The sequence below is a fragment of the Suillus plorans genome (genome assembly GCF_016647745.1).
Source record: "Suillus plorans strain S12 chromosome Unknown HD556scaffold_9, whole genome shotgun sequence".
Taxonomy (NCBI): Eukaryota; Fungi; Basidiomycota; class Agaricomycetes; order Boletales; family Suillaceae; genus Suillus; species Suillus plorans.
The window spans coordinates 606,303-619,423 of NW_024537393.1; the positions used below are offsets into that span (position 1 = coordinate 606,303).

Sequence of the window (13,121 nt, forward strand, 5' to 3'; positions counted from 1 at the left end):
TAGTTTTGCAGCATGATGAACACGTCCAAATGGCAGGGCTACTACCTCCAAAGGACAGCTCTCCCAGCCAGTAACGGTCTCTTCGCAGAAGGGTAGGCATATCAATTACCATTCAGTTCCTCAGAGTCACAAGACCGTGACTTGTCAGGGTACGCCTTGGCCCTCTGCAGGATGATCACTCATTTTATACACTTTTCCTGCTCTCGTTTTAGTCACATCGTCAGTATTGAAGCGAAGACCAAGTTCCTGACCTCTTCAAGCACGTCCCACCAGCTGTACCGCTCGCAAAGATATCTGAAAACGTTCAAGCCATCCGAGTATATATGTACACGTCCATTTCGGCATCTCAGTGGGGTTCCCCTACCGCTTCCAGGCGGGTTCTGCTCATTCATGGGTTGACTATGTCCTCACAATCATGGGAGGGCGTTGCTCAGCTATTAGCAACAGAAGGTCAGGTCTTGCAATGTTAGGTGATGATACTCTATCTTAACGGCTAGCCAGGGTTCTTTGTTGTCGCGCCGAATCTCCTTGGGCATGCATGGAGACGAGGCACCGACACCGACTATCGTGTGTCCACCCTTGCTGAGGACCTCCGACCGTATTTTGTCATGGACACGTCCTACGATGTGATTATAGGTCATTCTCTTGGGGGCGCGGTGACCTTATCGCTCTTGCCACTCCTGTCCAACACAAAAGAAACAACTGTTATACTCCTCGATCCTGCCCTCGAGCTCACGAAGGAGATAGCCGACAAGTGTGAAAACTGGTTTCTGAAGGAGATTGCCAATCTCAGAACCGCTGACGACCACATGGCTGAGAACCCTGTTTGGTCTCGAGGTGACAGCATGTTAAGAGCGCTGGGAATCTCCATGTGTGATCATACTGTTGTCAAGAGGATATTTGAGGTAATAGTTCTAGCATCGAAATAGGAAACATTGCTGACTTCTGCTGTGAATAGCATAACAGGCCATGGTCTTTTAGTGGCCTGTTCAAAAACGTTTCACCCCAGGTGAATATCACTGTGCTGGCATCAGATCCGGCGCTCGGTGCTATTTGTCATTTGGAGCACGTCCCGTGTGACGTGGCGAGATTGCGTGCCAAAGTTTTTATCGGAATTGGTCACTGGATTCAATACGAGAGTTTGAATATCATCATGAATGAAATTCCGCTACGAAGAGCAAAACTATGAGTCAAGTACTTGCAAAGATATATTTTTTGTGGTGTAGTCTTCGCCTACGTTCAGTTGATACGGTCGCTATTGATATTCTTCTTCAGACTCTGTTGTTTGTGTAATGTAGTTTCGCAGCGATTTCAAAACATGACCCCATTCCCTCACCTAGTCGCACCCGCAAGTTAGGTTCTCTCCGCCCTAAATAGACTAGGAATTTACGGATGGGCCGGACCTGCCATATGTGCAAAGTCACCGTTTCAATGGTATGTCCTGATCCACTACTCTCGCATTTAAACAGACACGTCAACCTCGCCGGTTTTTTCTCACTGCTGTTTACCGTGGGCTCTGTCAGCTTTTTAAGTGCAGAGCGACCGCCAATCCTCTTCGATCTTCTCTGCTGACAAGTCCTAAAGACATCCAAGTCATCTCAGTGTGGACATGACCATTTCAGCGTCTCAGTGGGGTTCTCCTACCGCTTCTAGGCGGGCTCTTCTCATTCATGGCCTGACCATGTCCTCGCAATCATGGGAGGGCATCGCTCAGCTATTGGTAGCAGATGGTCAGGTTTTCTATATTATAAAGTGAGCCATTTTTAACAGGTTGATCAGGGTTTTTCGTCGTTGCTCCAAATCTCCTCGGGCATGCATGGAGACAGGGCACCGACTATCGTATTTCCGATATTGCAGAGGACCTCCGATCGTATTTCGCCATGGGCACATCTTACGACGTAATCATCGGTCATTCTCTTGGAGGCCCAGTGGCCTTGTCGCTCTTGCCATTCTTGCCCAAGACGCAAGAAACCACTGTCATACTTCTCGATCCTGCCCTCGAGCTTACAGAGGAGAAAATGAAAATCAACACGCAATTAGTTTTAAACGAGATGTCAAGAATCAGAACCCCCGAAGAGCATATGGCTGAAAATCCTGCTTGGTCGCGACGTGACTGCATATTAAGAGTGCTGGGGATGGCCATGTACGATCGCACTGCTATCGAGATACTTCGGGTAATATTTCAGTTTTTGAGATGGTAGGCGTTACTGATAGTTTCTGTCCTTTTCTCGAACAGCAAAACACGCCGTGGTCTTTCACTGGGTTGCTCAAGAACATTCCACCCAACGTTAAGATCACCGTACTGATATCAGATCCAAAATTCAACGCTTTTTTGGATTACGTCCCTCTTGACATGGAGAACGTGAATTCCAAAGTTCTTACAGGAATTGGTCACTGGATTCAATATGAGCTTCCGCGTGCTATCATGGATGAAATTCCCTTACCGAGAGCAAAACTGTGAGCCATGTAAAGAAGGGATAGTGTCTTGCGAATTTATCTTTATCTGTAACCGCTATAAGTAAATGTATACTTACTTGCTCCTGATGTTGGCCTCAGATTGCTTAAGATAACGATAACCTATAGTGTCGTCACTCTTGCCGTTCTTGCCAAAAACGAATGAAACCATCCCATCCTGGAGGTCGATGTTAAATTTACATGAGACAAATTTGGTTTTTTGGAAAGATGGCCAAGGTCAGAACTGCCAAAGAGCACAATGCACGTGGCTGACAATCCTGCGTACCCATGACGTGAGTGCATATTAAGAATGCCGGGAGTCTCCATGTGCGATTGCCCCGTCGTCGAGATACGGGTAATATTTCAGGTATCGGAATGACACATTGCTGTTAAAGTCTGCCCTTGTTTCGAACAGCAAAATGACAGACTTTCAGTGGGCTGCTCAAGAGCATCCCACCAACATAAAGATCACCGTAAAGAAGCTTGGCGATAACTATTATTTGGATCTATCCTTTGCAACATGAAGAGATTCTTACCGGCATTGGTCCCTGGATTCAATACGAGTGTCCGGGTGTTGTGATTCCTGCACCACGAGGAAAACTGTGAGCTCTCGTGTTCTGCAATATGACTCATATTTGCACACTCGTTATCCCAGATTGCATAAGATAGTAGGGTTCACTGTTAACGAGCACAACGCAATCATATTCAGTACATAGTATATCATTGCGTATACATATAATTCAGGAAGCTGTGGGAACTCACCCGCTCATGCCATCTTAGGGAGTCTTGTCTCAGGTTAGATCGCTCATTAGTCCACGAGTCCGCTGACGTCACTCCTAGCAGGACTTGATTCGCGTTCCTTAGACCTGTAATGGAACGTTCAGTGCATAGCCTCTTAAGGGGGTGTTTGAAACCTGCCTGAGTGTTCCGACATGAGACCACCCATTGACTTGTGACGTATCCACCCATCGCTTCCAACATCCTGATAATGACGTTTCCGCTATCGAATTCGTTGATAGAGATATGAGATAAGTTAGCTGGCCTGGGGAGCCGTGTGAGACTCGGAGTTTTAAGTGTGGCGTTAGGCTTGGTGTGTTGGAAAGGGAAAGGCCGGGCGGCTGTAGTACGACGTAATAAGAGGAGCGGCGTGCAGTTATATCCAAATCATGCACTACATCAGCCGTCCCGGTTTCTTAAACAACTTCTTATCACCTTCCATCGTATCTAGCGCTTGACTCCATCTAACTGTCACTGAAACATTCAACGCGTATTTTGAGACTCGTTATCTCTTGGAACCAGTCGAAATAAGTAGTACATACTATGGCACAGCGGGGAGCATCTCTTCCAAGACCAACCCGTGGACAAAGCCCAACAGTTGCCGATGTCCCTACTGCAGAGGTAGAGAAGTGGGTCTCGCAGTGGGCACATGTATTGGCTAAGGGTGCGTCTAGGTCTATAACAACTCGTTCCATATCTGCTCTGAATTCAATTCCGGACCTTGATACTAACATACAATCGTGCAGATCTGATCGATGTGCGCGTAGTTGAAGTAGACGCAGACATGTCCGTCGAGGACGCATGCGATGTGAGTTCAATGTTGGACTTAGTAAGTGCACTAGCGCTGACTCTTTCTCTAGCTCCTTCTGCAAGAAGAAATCCCGTGTCTCGCTGTCCGCACACTTCCAGATTCGACTCGCACAGGTGCATCTTATCTTGGACTTTTTGACGTGCGTTATTCTTTTATTTCGCGCTCGTCCAATCTGACTCACATACCCCTCCATTCTGTCGGGATTATCGCCATGATATGCTATGACACAACTTGGACGATGTGCATGTAGTTTTCAGATGTGAACGCATTCCTCACGCTCGCCGCGACAAGACACACCATCTCACTCGCAGAGCTTCGTGCTAACTCGCGCGCCGATCAGATCATGAGTGCTGCACAAGAAGGACGTGTACCTGTGCACCTTGTTAGCAGTATGTGTTGAACATTATTCTCTACGTCGATGGCGTGTTTTATGTCTTGTTTATCTTATCCTACGCCACGGATGTTGTGACTTCGTATCTCTTGTATCTTCCTCCTCTACGCTCATATTGATACACCTTCACACGCAGACCTCTCAGAAAAGAATTACCTAGAGACCCTTCCGAACGATGCCAGCCTTATTTCGCTCCTTGGAGTGTTTGCGAAGGGGACGCATAGGGGTAAGCGTCCCCGTCCGCCTATTTGTTTCTTTTGCTAACACCTATCTCTGCGCGTTGCATTTTGTTCTGTATTATGTAGTGCTTGTCGAAGCCGCCCCACCCACCGCTCCCGCAGAGTCTCATACTGCTCCGGAGGCGACAAGAACACGGACTACCTACCTCGGTGCAGTCTCCGACCGTGCCGTGCTGGCGTACTTCGCCAATTTTGCCATGCAATCGGACACTGCTGCACACATTCACTCTCCCATGCAGCACCCGCATTCTCCTCGGCCGCCAGCTTCAGTGCAATCCTCCATCCAGATTTCCCAGCCTTCTCAGTCTCCCAAACCTGTATCAGCCTTAACAGCTTCCCGCCCCACTGCTCCGCTCCAACCCCAACCCCAGCCTCCTTCCACTCTCACATTTGCAAGGCTCCTCTCGTGCCCCCTATACTTACTTGCTCTCCCGTCGCTTCAAATGTACACGTCTGTCATAGCTGCTACCAGCTCATCTACAGTGCTTGACGCGATGCGCCTGATGAGCGACGGTGGTGTGAGTAGCGTAGCTGTTGTCGATGATGGCGGGGGAGGATACGGAGCTGGATACGGGTCCTGGGGTGGGCTGACTGGAGCAGTGAGTGTTACTGATATCGGGAAGGTGTGTTTCCCCTTGCTATCGCCGCAGTGCGGAGTTTGATCAAAATTTCTCTCTCTTTTCACGAACCGCATCTGGCTTCAATCTGTATGCATTATCACAATATACATACAGCTCGTCGTTCCTTCGGAGTCCAACCACATTCTCTCCGCGCCTCTACACCAGTTCGTCGCGCAGATCAAGGAGCCAAGTGGAAGCACGGATGGAGCAGACCGGTATCCTGGTTCGTGTCTCTCTTTGCTTGTGTTTGTGATTCCACAACAACGCCTCCTCATGTGCTTTGCGGATACTCGTTTCAGTATTAGAGTAGTTTAACTGATGCATGCCACACAGTGTATGTCGTCCTCCCCACCAGCACACTCTCATATACAATTCAGAAACTGCTTGCGAGTGCGTCACTTTTCTCCGAGTCACAACATGGGATAGACTGATGACTTGATCAGCCAATTCGCACCGACTCTTCGTAATTGACCCGGATTTCGAGCCCAGTTCATCTCCAGGCTCGCCCATGGGCGGCGGACTGTGCGGAGTTGTTAGCGTTGTTGACAGTGTGTATTTTGTTCCTCGAATATCTCGATCATCCCTAATGCCTAATCATGTAGTTCTTTCTTTTTTCGCACGTATCGCCAACCTTCCAAATGTTGATCCTACGCAACGCATGCGGCACCGACGTGCCTCATCTTCGTCTTCGTCTTCATCTTCACACTCGTCTCGGGGAGTGATTGTGCGGGACTTGTCACGGTCGCTCACACAAACACGGGATCTCTCGCAATCCAGCAGAGATTTCGCGCGCTCAAGATCCAGTAGCAAGACGAGCATACGTCTCAGCCAAAGCCCGCGAGTCATCCCAACTGTAGATGTTGGCAGTCCGCGCTCCATGCCAAGTTTGGGGCTAGGGGATGTCAGAGATACTCCGCGGATGATACCGACGCTTGGTGCTGGTGACAGAAACTCGTGGGTGGGTTTAGATTTTGGGGAGCTCGTGGGACGGTGGGAGTGATTGTGAGGTCTTTTATTTTGCTTTTGCTTTTCGTGCGTTATTCGATGATTTCCGGCAATAACTTAGGGTTCGCTTGCCATGCTTTTTGTACACAAAGATAATTGTCGACAGGGATGTATGTAGGTTTGTAGAGTGATTCCAAGCACCAGTATTGACTGCTGGACTGCACTACAAGGCTTGTAATACTACTGAAGCTAATTAACGATCAGCTCAACGGGCACATGGTCTTGACGCAAGGTTCTGGTTAGTTTAGAGACTTCACGCGAGGATGCTTACGGCTCAGTGCTTACTAGATCCGACCGCTTGCGCATTTCGTGTGGACTTTCAGATTTAGAGTCTAAAAATTGTCACATAGCATGCTCGAGGAAACATGCTGTATCACACAGCAAGTTCAGAACAGTGGCATTTGATATCAATGCCGCGACTTCCACTGGATCTATTGTTCTTAGGTCAAGCACATTCAGGTTAGATAGAACCACACCGCCAACGTGTTTTCGTCCACAATAGTTCCTGTGAGTCTGGTGAATGTTTATCATTCCTCATCAAGGCTCACGAGGGAAGTCCTTCACGTCTTGACCAGCTTGTCCCATTAGGAGAGGTTCATCTACGTTCAGCAAGAATTCAATATTCAACGAGGATAAGAAGTTAACTTAAGAGACGATGCATGTTTTGGTGATGTCTTACTACGTGAGATAAGGGAAATAGGTATGAATTTGGTACGAATAATCGATAAAGGTGAGCTCGAGTCCAGACGATTGGTGGCTCGTGTAAGTCACATGATATGTATAACTCCACGACTCCGACGGAATCAGAAAACACCTGGAATCCTCAAGGCTCAGCGCTCACTATCGGACTCGGGTCCAACGAATATCCTCACACCTGGTCAAGTCCGGTCTTATTATCGGGGCAGAGCTTTGTAAACGGTAATTCTTCAGCGGACATTTGAACATTCAACGTTTAACAGTGATCTGTGTATTGTGATATTGTCAGTCAACAACTATTTCCCTAAATATTCCCTAAGATGAGCTCGAGGCGGTACGACAAGTGAGGTACCTCTCGAATACTCCTGCCATTGATGCTAATGAGAATGCGCAGTCCTCCACCTTACTCTCCCAGGTGTGTAAGCCTCGTTGACAGGTTGATACTTGATAGGTGATGACAAGCCTTGCAGCTCATCAGAGGCAGACCCTCTGATAGGGCCTCGCAAGCCTTATCGTCGCTATCAATCTTCCTGTGTCTTTGCAGCACTCATCGCTATCGCTTTCTGTATTATTGCATTCACGATTGTCAATCTCTGTATCAGCCTTTCCAAGGACCCCTTAGATCCGGATGTTCGAGAACGCATTCGCAAGGAATGGAACATTGAACTTCGCCGGCACGAGGAAGAAGTTCTCAAGCGCATTGACATCAAAAAATGTTGGCTTCTGGAAGATAATGACAGGATTCGTTCCCGCGAACAATGGCGAACGGAAGTAGAAGAACATAAGCGTGAGTTGGAGGAGAGACGAAAGCACGAAGAAGAAGAACGCTTGAGGTTGAATATGTTTTGGACCGACTTGGCTTCCCACACGTGCACAACATACGCCACTCGGGAGTACACTGCCCGACTTGTGAATGTTCCGTCATACTACAACCGCCGCGTGGAGGCTTGCATGGCCACACCAGTAAAGATCCATGGGGTTGAATACACACCTAAGTGGTGTGAGGACCATGTGAGTCTTCCTGCATTTCTTGGTAGTACAAGCAGCTGATATTCCGAGTTCAGGGTCCAAACAATGTAGTAGGTCATTGGGAAGTCGATCAGCATGAGCCAGATTGCACGTCGTACTGGAACTGGTACAAAGATTTTGTTTGTCGATCCTTCTCGTCAGCATATTTGCAAAACTTATTGACTGCCGCAGGGTTGTGTTTCACCTGGATCCGGCCAGCGAGTAAGTTTCTCAGACATGAGATAGTGAGCGAAGTTGACGGTATACAGCGGATTGAACATTACCTCGAGAACCTCCCGTCGGGAGCTGATTGGAAGGAGTTCTGTGCTACCACTCCTGCAAGCTTCAACGGGATGCATTTCATGGGGTCAGAAATCTGCTTTCAATGGGTTCGCTGCTTAGTCGCATCAATTTGGCACGATTTGTTAATTATTTTCTAGAATGGTGGTACATACGGTCACTGGGTTTTTGATGACGATAATTGCAAGTAGTAATGGCGCTTCGATGTTGAACGATGCTTGGACTATTTTTGCTGTACCATTCGATATACTTTGTGCTTTGCATCACTGTATTTTTTTTTGATCACTAGTATTCACGAATTTGAGTATTTACGAGAGCGTGAAGGATAGGCACTGCTGCCACCACCACTGAGGGACCGGGAGAAAAGAACACCCCGGGATGGGCCTTGCCATTACGACTCCAGGAAGCTTTGAAGTTGTACAGGCTCATGCTATGAGATATCTAATAGAGATATTCAGGATATCGATTTAAACATTGTCAGCACGTATGTTAAATCACTTGACTAAATAATATGACGAAAGCTTTGTACGTCTCCTTGAAATCTACTTCAGAACATTGAATACTTCGATCATAAGAGGGCTAATAAATAGAAACAAATTCCCCTACTCCTTACAGAACAGTTAACTTCACCAAGTATCACACATCACTGCCAGTCGATATATACACATGCTCCTGGAAAGCGATTGAGGTCATACCAGTCGCTGCGTCAGCATCGGCAACGAGTTTAGCGTGGTATTCCCGAATGCCAAGGATCAGGCGTGGTCCCAGCACAAACATCTGCACGATCTCCGAAATCTGAATAAACCCAGAAATAATGTTGGCGTTCAGGGAGTTATACTATAGGAACGGTAAATTATGGTAGCGTGCAAAAGTTAAAGACTGACATACCGTTGAGAGTATTGGAGAGAAATCAAGAATGAGCTCGCAGCAAGAAACAACAACAAAACTGCCAGGACCGACCCTTCAGCGGAAAAAGGAATAATAATCACAGTATGGACTTACCTCGCAAAGTAAAGCATGTGAGTTGTCATCAATATCGTAAAACAGTCCCCCATAATCCCTCCTGTCGAATGTCGTCGAAGTTCACGGAAGTGTTTTACCGCAATCCAGACTGCGAGACATAATGCGAGGACCTCCCACACGGTGACGAGTATCCAAATAATGGACTCCAAAAGTATGAAATCTTCCGTAAAGCCAATCCAACATTCATAGGTGCCAGAGAGAATGAATTGCTCTGGTATTCATTAATGAGCTCCATGCATGTTTGTTTTCACCCATAATTGAACGTACCCGCAGAAGCATCTATCGTCATCAGCAAGGTGACCACTCCACTGAAAATGTTGACAGCCAGGAAGGTGACAATAAGAAATATCAGGATCTTTCTGGATCGTTGATACATGGCATGCAACCGAATGATGATGATGACTTGCAGAGTGTTTTAGTTAAGTCAATATCACTGAGATCTCGTAAGTGCTAAGCTCACCCCACAGCATCGCAAATACCACAATGAACGTCCAATAATGTACGATGGACGTAATCAAGCCTAACAAATCCAGTCAGTGACCAGCCTCGGGTAGCACATACTCCAAATAGACTCACATCTGTGGCAGTATAGTGTGGCAGTCATTTAGTAAAGAACCACACTCACTGCTACAGGGCTTCACGTTAATTGCAGGGGAATAGTAGTAGGCATCTGTGCAGAAGACTCACTGTATCTGTCAGCCAGATGGTCGGAACACAGTCTGTATGCCGTTGGTCAGAAGAGGCGAAGACAGTGAATGTAATAAGGAGACATACTTAGCATGTACAAGCTGATTATAAGAGATAGACAATTAGCACAACACTGATCATTTAGCCTTCCGAACATACGCAGCATATGAGATTCCAAGGTAACGCACCTAGGATACTTTCAAGTCAGCACAACATGGCAACCGCGACAAATAAGCTACATACACCGAGATACAGAGCTGTCATTACCGACCAACGTTGTCTCTGGAATCGTGTATATTTTCATGCGTGTTCCTCTGACACCGTGACCAGACTCTACTCACCCAGATGAGTTCCACCTATAGAAGCCATTATCAATGAGATAGCTGCTCCGGCCATAGCATCGACATACCTCTTGTCCTAATGTAAGTGCTGAAAATACTTGTAAGATATCAGCAGTCCTTTCATATTATCATGCTCACCCCAATCATACGTCACTCCAACGAAGGCGGCAACTGTGAAATGGCAGCCAAGGTTTAGATCGAGTCAACTTCGACGTCCGACTACTCTCCACGAACCTACAAAATAGCTGAAATAACGATATGCATTGATGGTCGGCCACCAAGTGGGATCATTTGAGACCATGATGGTCATTTTGGTAGAGAATGGGTGTGGATGAGAGGCGAACCTGGTGAAGGTAAGACGATGGCATTCGCGCTAGTTATACCACCACCCATTGCATAGATCAGCAAACGAGATCGTGGGATGATGACCGTGTCATAGTAAAACTTGATCATGAAACATTTACACAAATGAATACTTGAACACCGCATAAGATCAAACAACATCAAGAACTGATGCTGTCGCCCTCAGGCTGGTTTTGATGCCATTCTCGAAACGTTTTTGCTACACGTGGCATCAGTCCAGTAACCAAGTACTATGTCATCTGTTTGACACAAGATGATCATGGTGCGATCATGGAAAAGCCTCTCGTCTCGTCTCGCCAGCACATACATCAGCATGACACCGAACAGCCGTCAAAAATAGACGAAACAAATTCGTGTACACCTCGAGCTCAGGCTCACTGGCAGCTTTGCCTCGGAAATTGGGCTATAATACCACCAGGATGCCGGAAATGATGACGGCAATATATTGTGGAGTTGCTACGAGGCATCAGGTTTCAAATTTCACCAGACGTCCTGGTTGAGATCTGATTGATGATCAAATGATAGAGACTGTTAAGAAACGGCTCTATGAGCGCTTGAGCTGTTCTGTGTACTAGGTGAGATAGGTGACGGTGGCTTGTGCTCATATGGTGGCTCGTGTCGCGGATCATGATACAACTCCGCGACTCCGACGGAATCTGCTCAGAAACACAATTCTCATTGTCAGTAACATCCAACGAATATTCTCACACCTGGTCAAGTCCAGTAGATCTTTTTTATCGAGGGAGAGGTTAATTCTTCAGCGGACATTTGAACATTCAACAGTTATCTGTGTATTGTGATATTGTCAGTCAACAACGATTCCCTAAACATTCCCTAAGATGAGCTCGAGGCGGAACGACAAGTGAGGTGCCTCTCGAATACTCCTGTCATTGATACTGATGAGAATGCGCAGTCCTCCACCTTACTCTCCCAGGTGTGTAAGCCTCGTTGACAGGTTGATACTTGATAGGTGATGACAAGCCTTGCAGCTCATCAGAGGCAGACCCTCTGATAGGGCCTCGCAAGCCTTATCGTCGCTATCGATCTCCCTACCTCTATGTGGCACTTATTGTTCTCTTTATTATCGCAATCATGGCTTTCAATTTCTCCACGAGCCTTTCCAATGACCCCTTAGATCCAGATGTTCGAGAACGCATTCGCAAGGACTGGGACATTGAACTTCGCCAGCACCAAAAAGAAGTTCTCGAGCGCATCGACACCCAAAAGCGCTGGCGTGTGGAAGATAATGAAAGGATTAACCTCCGCGAACAATGGGGAGCGGAGGTGGAAAAGCACAATCGTGAAGTGGAGGATAGGCTAAAGCGCGACGAAGAACACAAAAGTCATATGCACGAACAATGGAAAAGAGAAACGGAAGAACACAAGAAAGAAGTGGAGGAGTTACGGAGGCGCGAAGAGCAAGACAGAATTATTCTTCGCGAAAAATGGAGCAGGGAAGTGGAAGAGCATGAACGTGAAGTGGAGGAGAGACGGAAGCACGAAGAAGAAGAACGTTTGAGATTGAATATGTTTTGGACCGACTTGGCGTCCCACACGTGCACAACATACGCCACTCGAGAGTACACTGCCCGACTTGTGAATGTTCCGTCATACTACAACCGCCGCGTGGAGGCTTGCATGACCACACCGGTAAAGATTCATGGGGTTGAATACATGCCTAAGTGGTGCGAGGACCATGTGAGTGTTCCTGTGTTTTTTGGTATACAAGCAGCTGATATTGCGTGTGCAGGGTCCAAACGATGTGATAGGTCATTGGGAAGTCGATCAGCATGAGCCGGATTGCGCGTCGTACTGGATCCGGTACAAAAATCTTGTTTGTTGATCCCTCTCGTCGCCATATTTGTAACTTATTCATTGTCGCAGGGCTGTATTTCTCCTGGATCCGGTCAGCGAGTGAGTTTCTCAGACACAATGTAGTGAGCGAAGTTGACGGTATGCAGCGTATTGAACATTACCTTGAGCACCTCCCATCGGGAGCTGATTGGAAGGAGTTCTGTGCTACCACTCCTGCAAACTTCCTCGGGATGCATTTCATGGGCTCAGAATTCTGCTTCCAAAATGTTCGTTGCTTAGTCGCATCAATTTGGCACGATTTGTTGATTATTTTCTAGAAGGGTGGCACATACGGTCACTGGGTTTTTGATGACGAGAGCTGCAAATAGTGAAGTCACAACAAAGCTTCGATGATGGATGAGGGTGATATTGTCTTGGAATTTTGATGGGTTGTTTTTGCTGTACCATTAGTTGTACTTTATACTTGCATCACTGTATGGTCACTTATATTCGAGGTAGGCACTGCTGCCACCGCCATTGGGGGAGTGTCTGCGAACTTCGGAGCACGCACCATGACTGACACCACAGAAATCATGACCAACTGGAGAATGT

The 13,121-nt window shown here is 47.1% G+C and overlaps 5 protein-coding genes across 5 annotated transcripts; 4 read left to right on the forward strand and 1 right to left on the reverse strand.

Annotated features, from left to right (window-relative positions):
* Window positions 1–323: 323 nt before the first annotated feature.
* HD556DRAFT_1230476 (Alpha/Beta hydrolase protein) lies at window positions 324–2,461 on the forward strand (the record flags this gene model as incomplete). Its single annotated transcript, XM_041297357.1, has 7 exons — window positions 324–450; window positions 502–905; window positions 959–1,139; window positions 1,307–1,352; window positions 1,585–1,730; window positions 1,780–2,174; window positions 2,237–2,461. 7 exons carry the CDS (start codon window positions 324–326, stop codon window positions 2,459–2,461), a joined length of 1,524 nt encoding a protein of 507 aa, XP_041164357.1.
* A 1,111-nt stretch (window positions 2,462–3,572) lies between these two features.
* On the forward strand, window positions 3,573–6,563 carry HD556DRAFT_1343011 (uncharacterized protein). The gene is made up of 10 exons (XM_041302162.1): window positions 3,573–3,895; window positions 3,978–4,039; window positions 4,092–4,181; window positions 4,293–4,431; window positions 4,570–4,659; window positions 4,739–5,295; window positions 5,407–5,515; window positions 5,626–5,682; window positions 5,736–5,840; window positions 5,895–6,563. The coding sequence occupies exons 1-10, from the start codon at window positions 3,775–3,777 to the stop codon at window positions 6,290–6,292; spliced, it is 1,728 nt and encodes a 575-aa protein (XP_041164358.1). The 5' UTR covers window positions 3,573–3,774; the 3' UTR covers window positions 6,293–6,563.
* A 750-nt stretch (window positions 6,564–7,313) lies between these two features.
* On the forward strand, window positions 7,314–8,492 carry HD556DRAFT_1439225 (uncharacterized protein; the record flags this gene model as incomplete). The annotated part of the gene is made up of 7 exons (XM_041305939.1): window positions 7,314–7,336; window positions 7,388–7,408; window positions 7,464–8,004; window positions 8,058–8,141; window positions 8,194–8,223; window positions 8,271–8,390; window positions 8,442–8,492. 7 exons carry the CDS (start codon window positions 7,314–7,316, stop codon window positions 8,490–8,492), a joined length of 870 nt encoding a protein of 289 aa, XP_041164359.1.
* A 445-nt stretch (window positions 8,493–8,937) lies between these two features.
* Window positions 8,938–10,662, reverse strand: HD556DRAFT_1439226 (uncharacterized protein; the record flags this gene model as incomplete). Its single annotated transcript, XM_041305940.1, has 12 exons — window positions 8,938–9,138; window positions 9,190–9,247; window positions 9,304–9,535; window positions 9,592–9,726; window positions 9,785–9,844; window positions 10,099–10,112; window positions 10,171–10,199; window positions 10,255–10,293; window positions 10,353–10,367; window positions 10,421–10,449; window positions 10,491–10,523; window positions 10,587–10,662. 12 exons carry the CDS (start codon window positions 10,660–10,662, stop codon window positions 8,938–8,940), a joined length of 921 nt encoding a protein of 306 aa, XP_041164360.1.
* An 892-nt stretch (window positions 10,663–11,554) lies between these two features.
* On the forward strand, window positions 11,555–13,104 carry HD556DRAFT_1534237 (uncharacterized protein; the record flags this gene model as incomplete). The annotated part of the gene is made up of 7 exons (XM_041309560.1): window positions 11,555–11,577; window positions 11,629–11,649; window positions 11,705–12,413; window positions 12,466–12,549; window positions 12,600–12,629; window positions 12,677–12,796; window positions 12,848–13,104. The coding sequence occupies 7 exons, from the start codon at window positions 11,555–11,557 to the stop codon at window positions 12,896–12,898; spliced, it is 1,038 nt and encodes a 345-aa protein (XP_041164361.1). The 3' UTR covers window positions 12,899–13,104.
* Window positions 13,105–13,121: the final 17 nt, after the last annotated feature.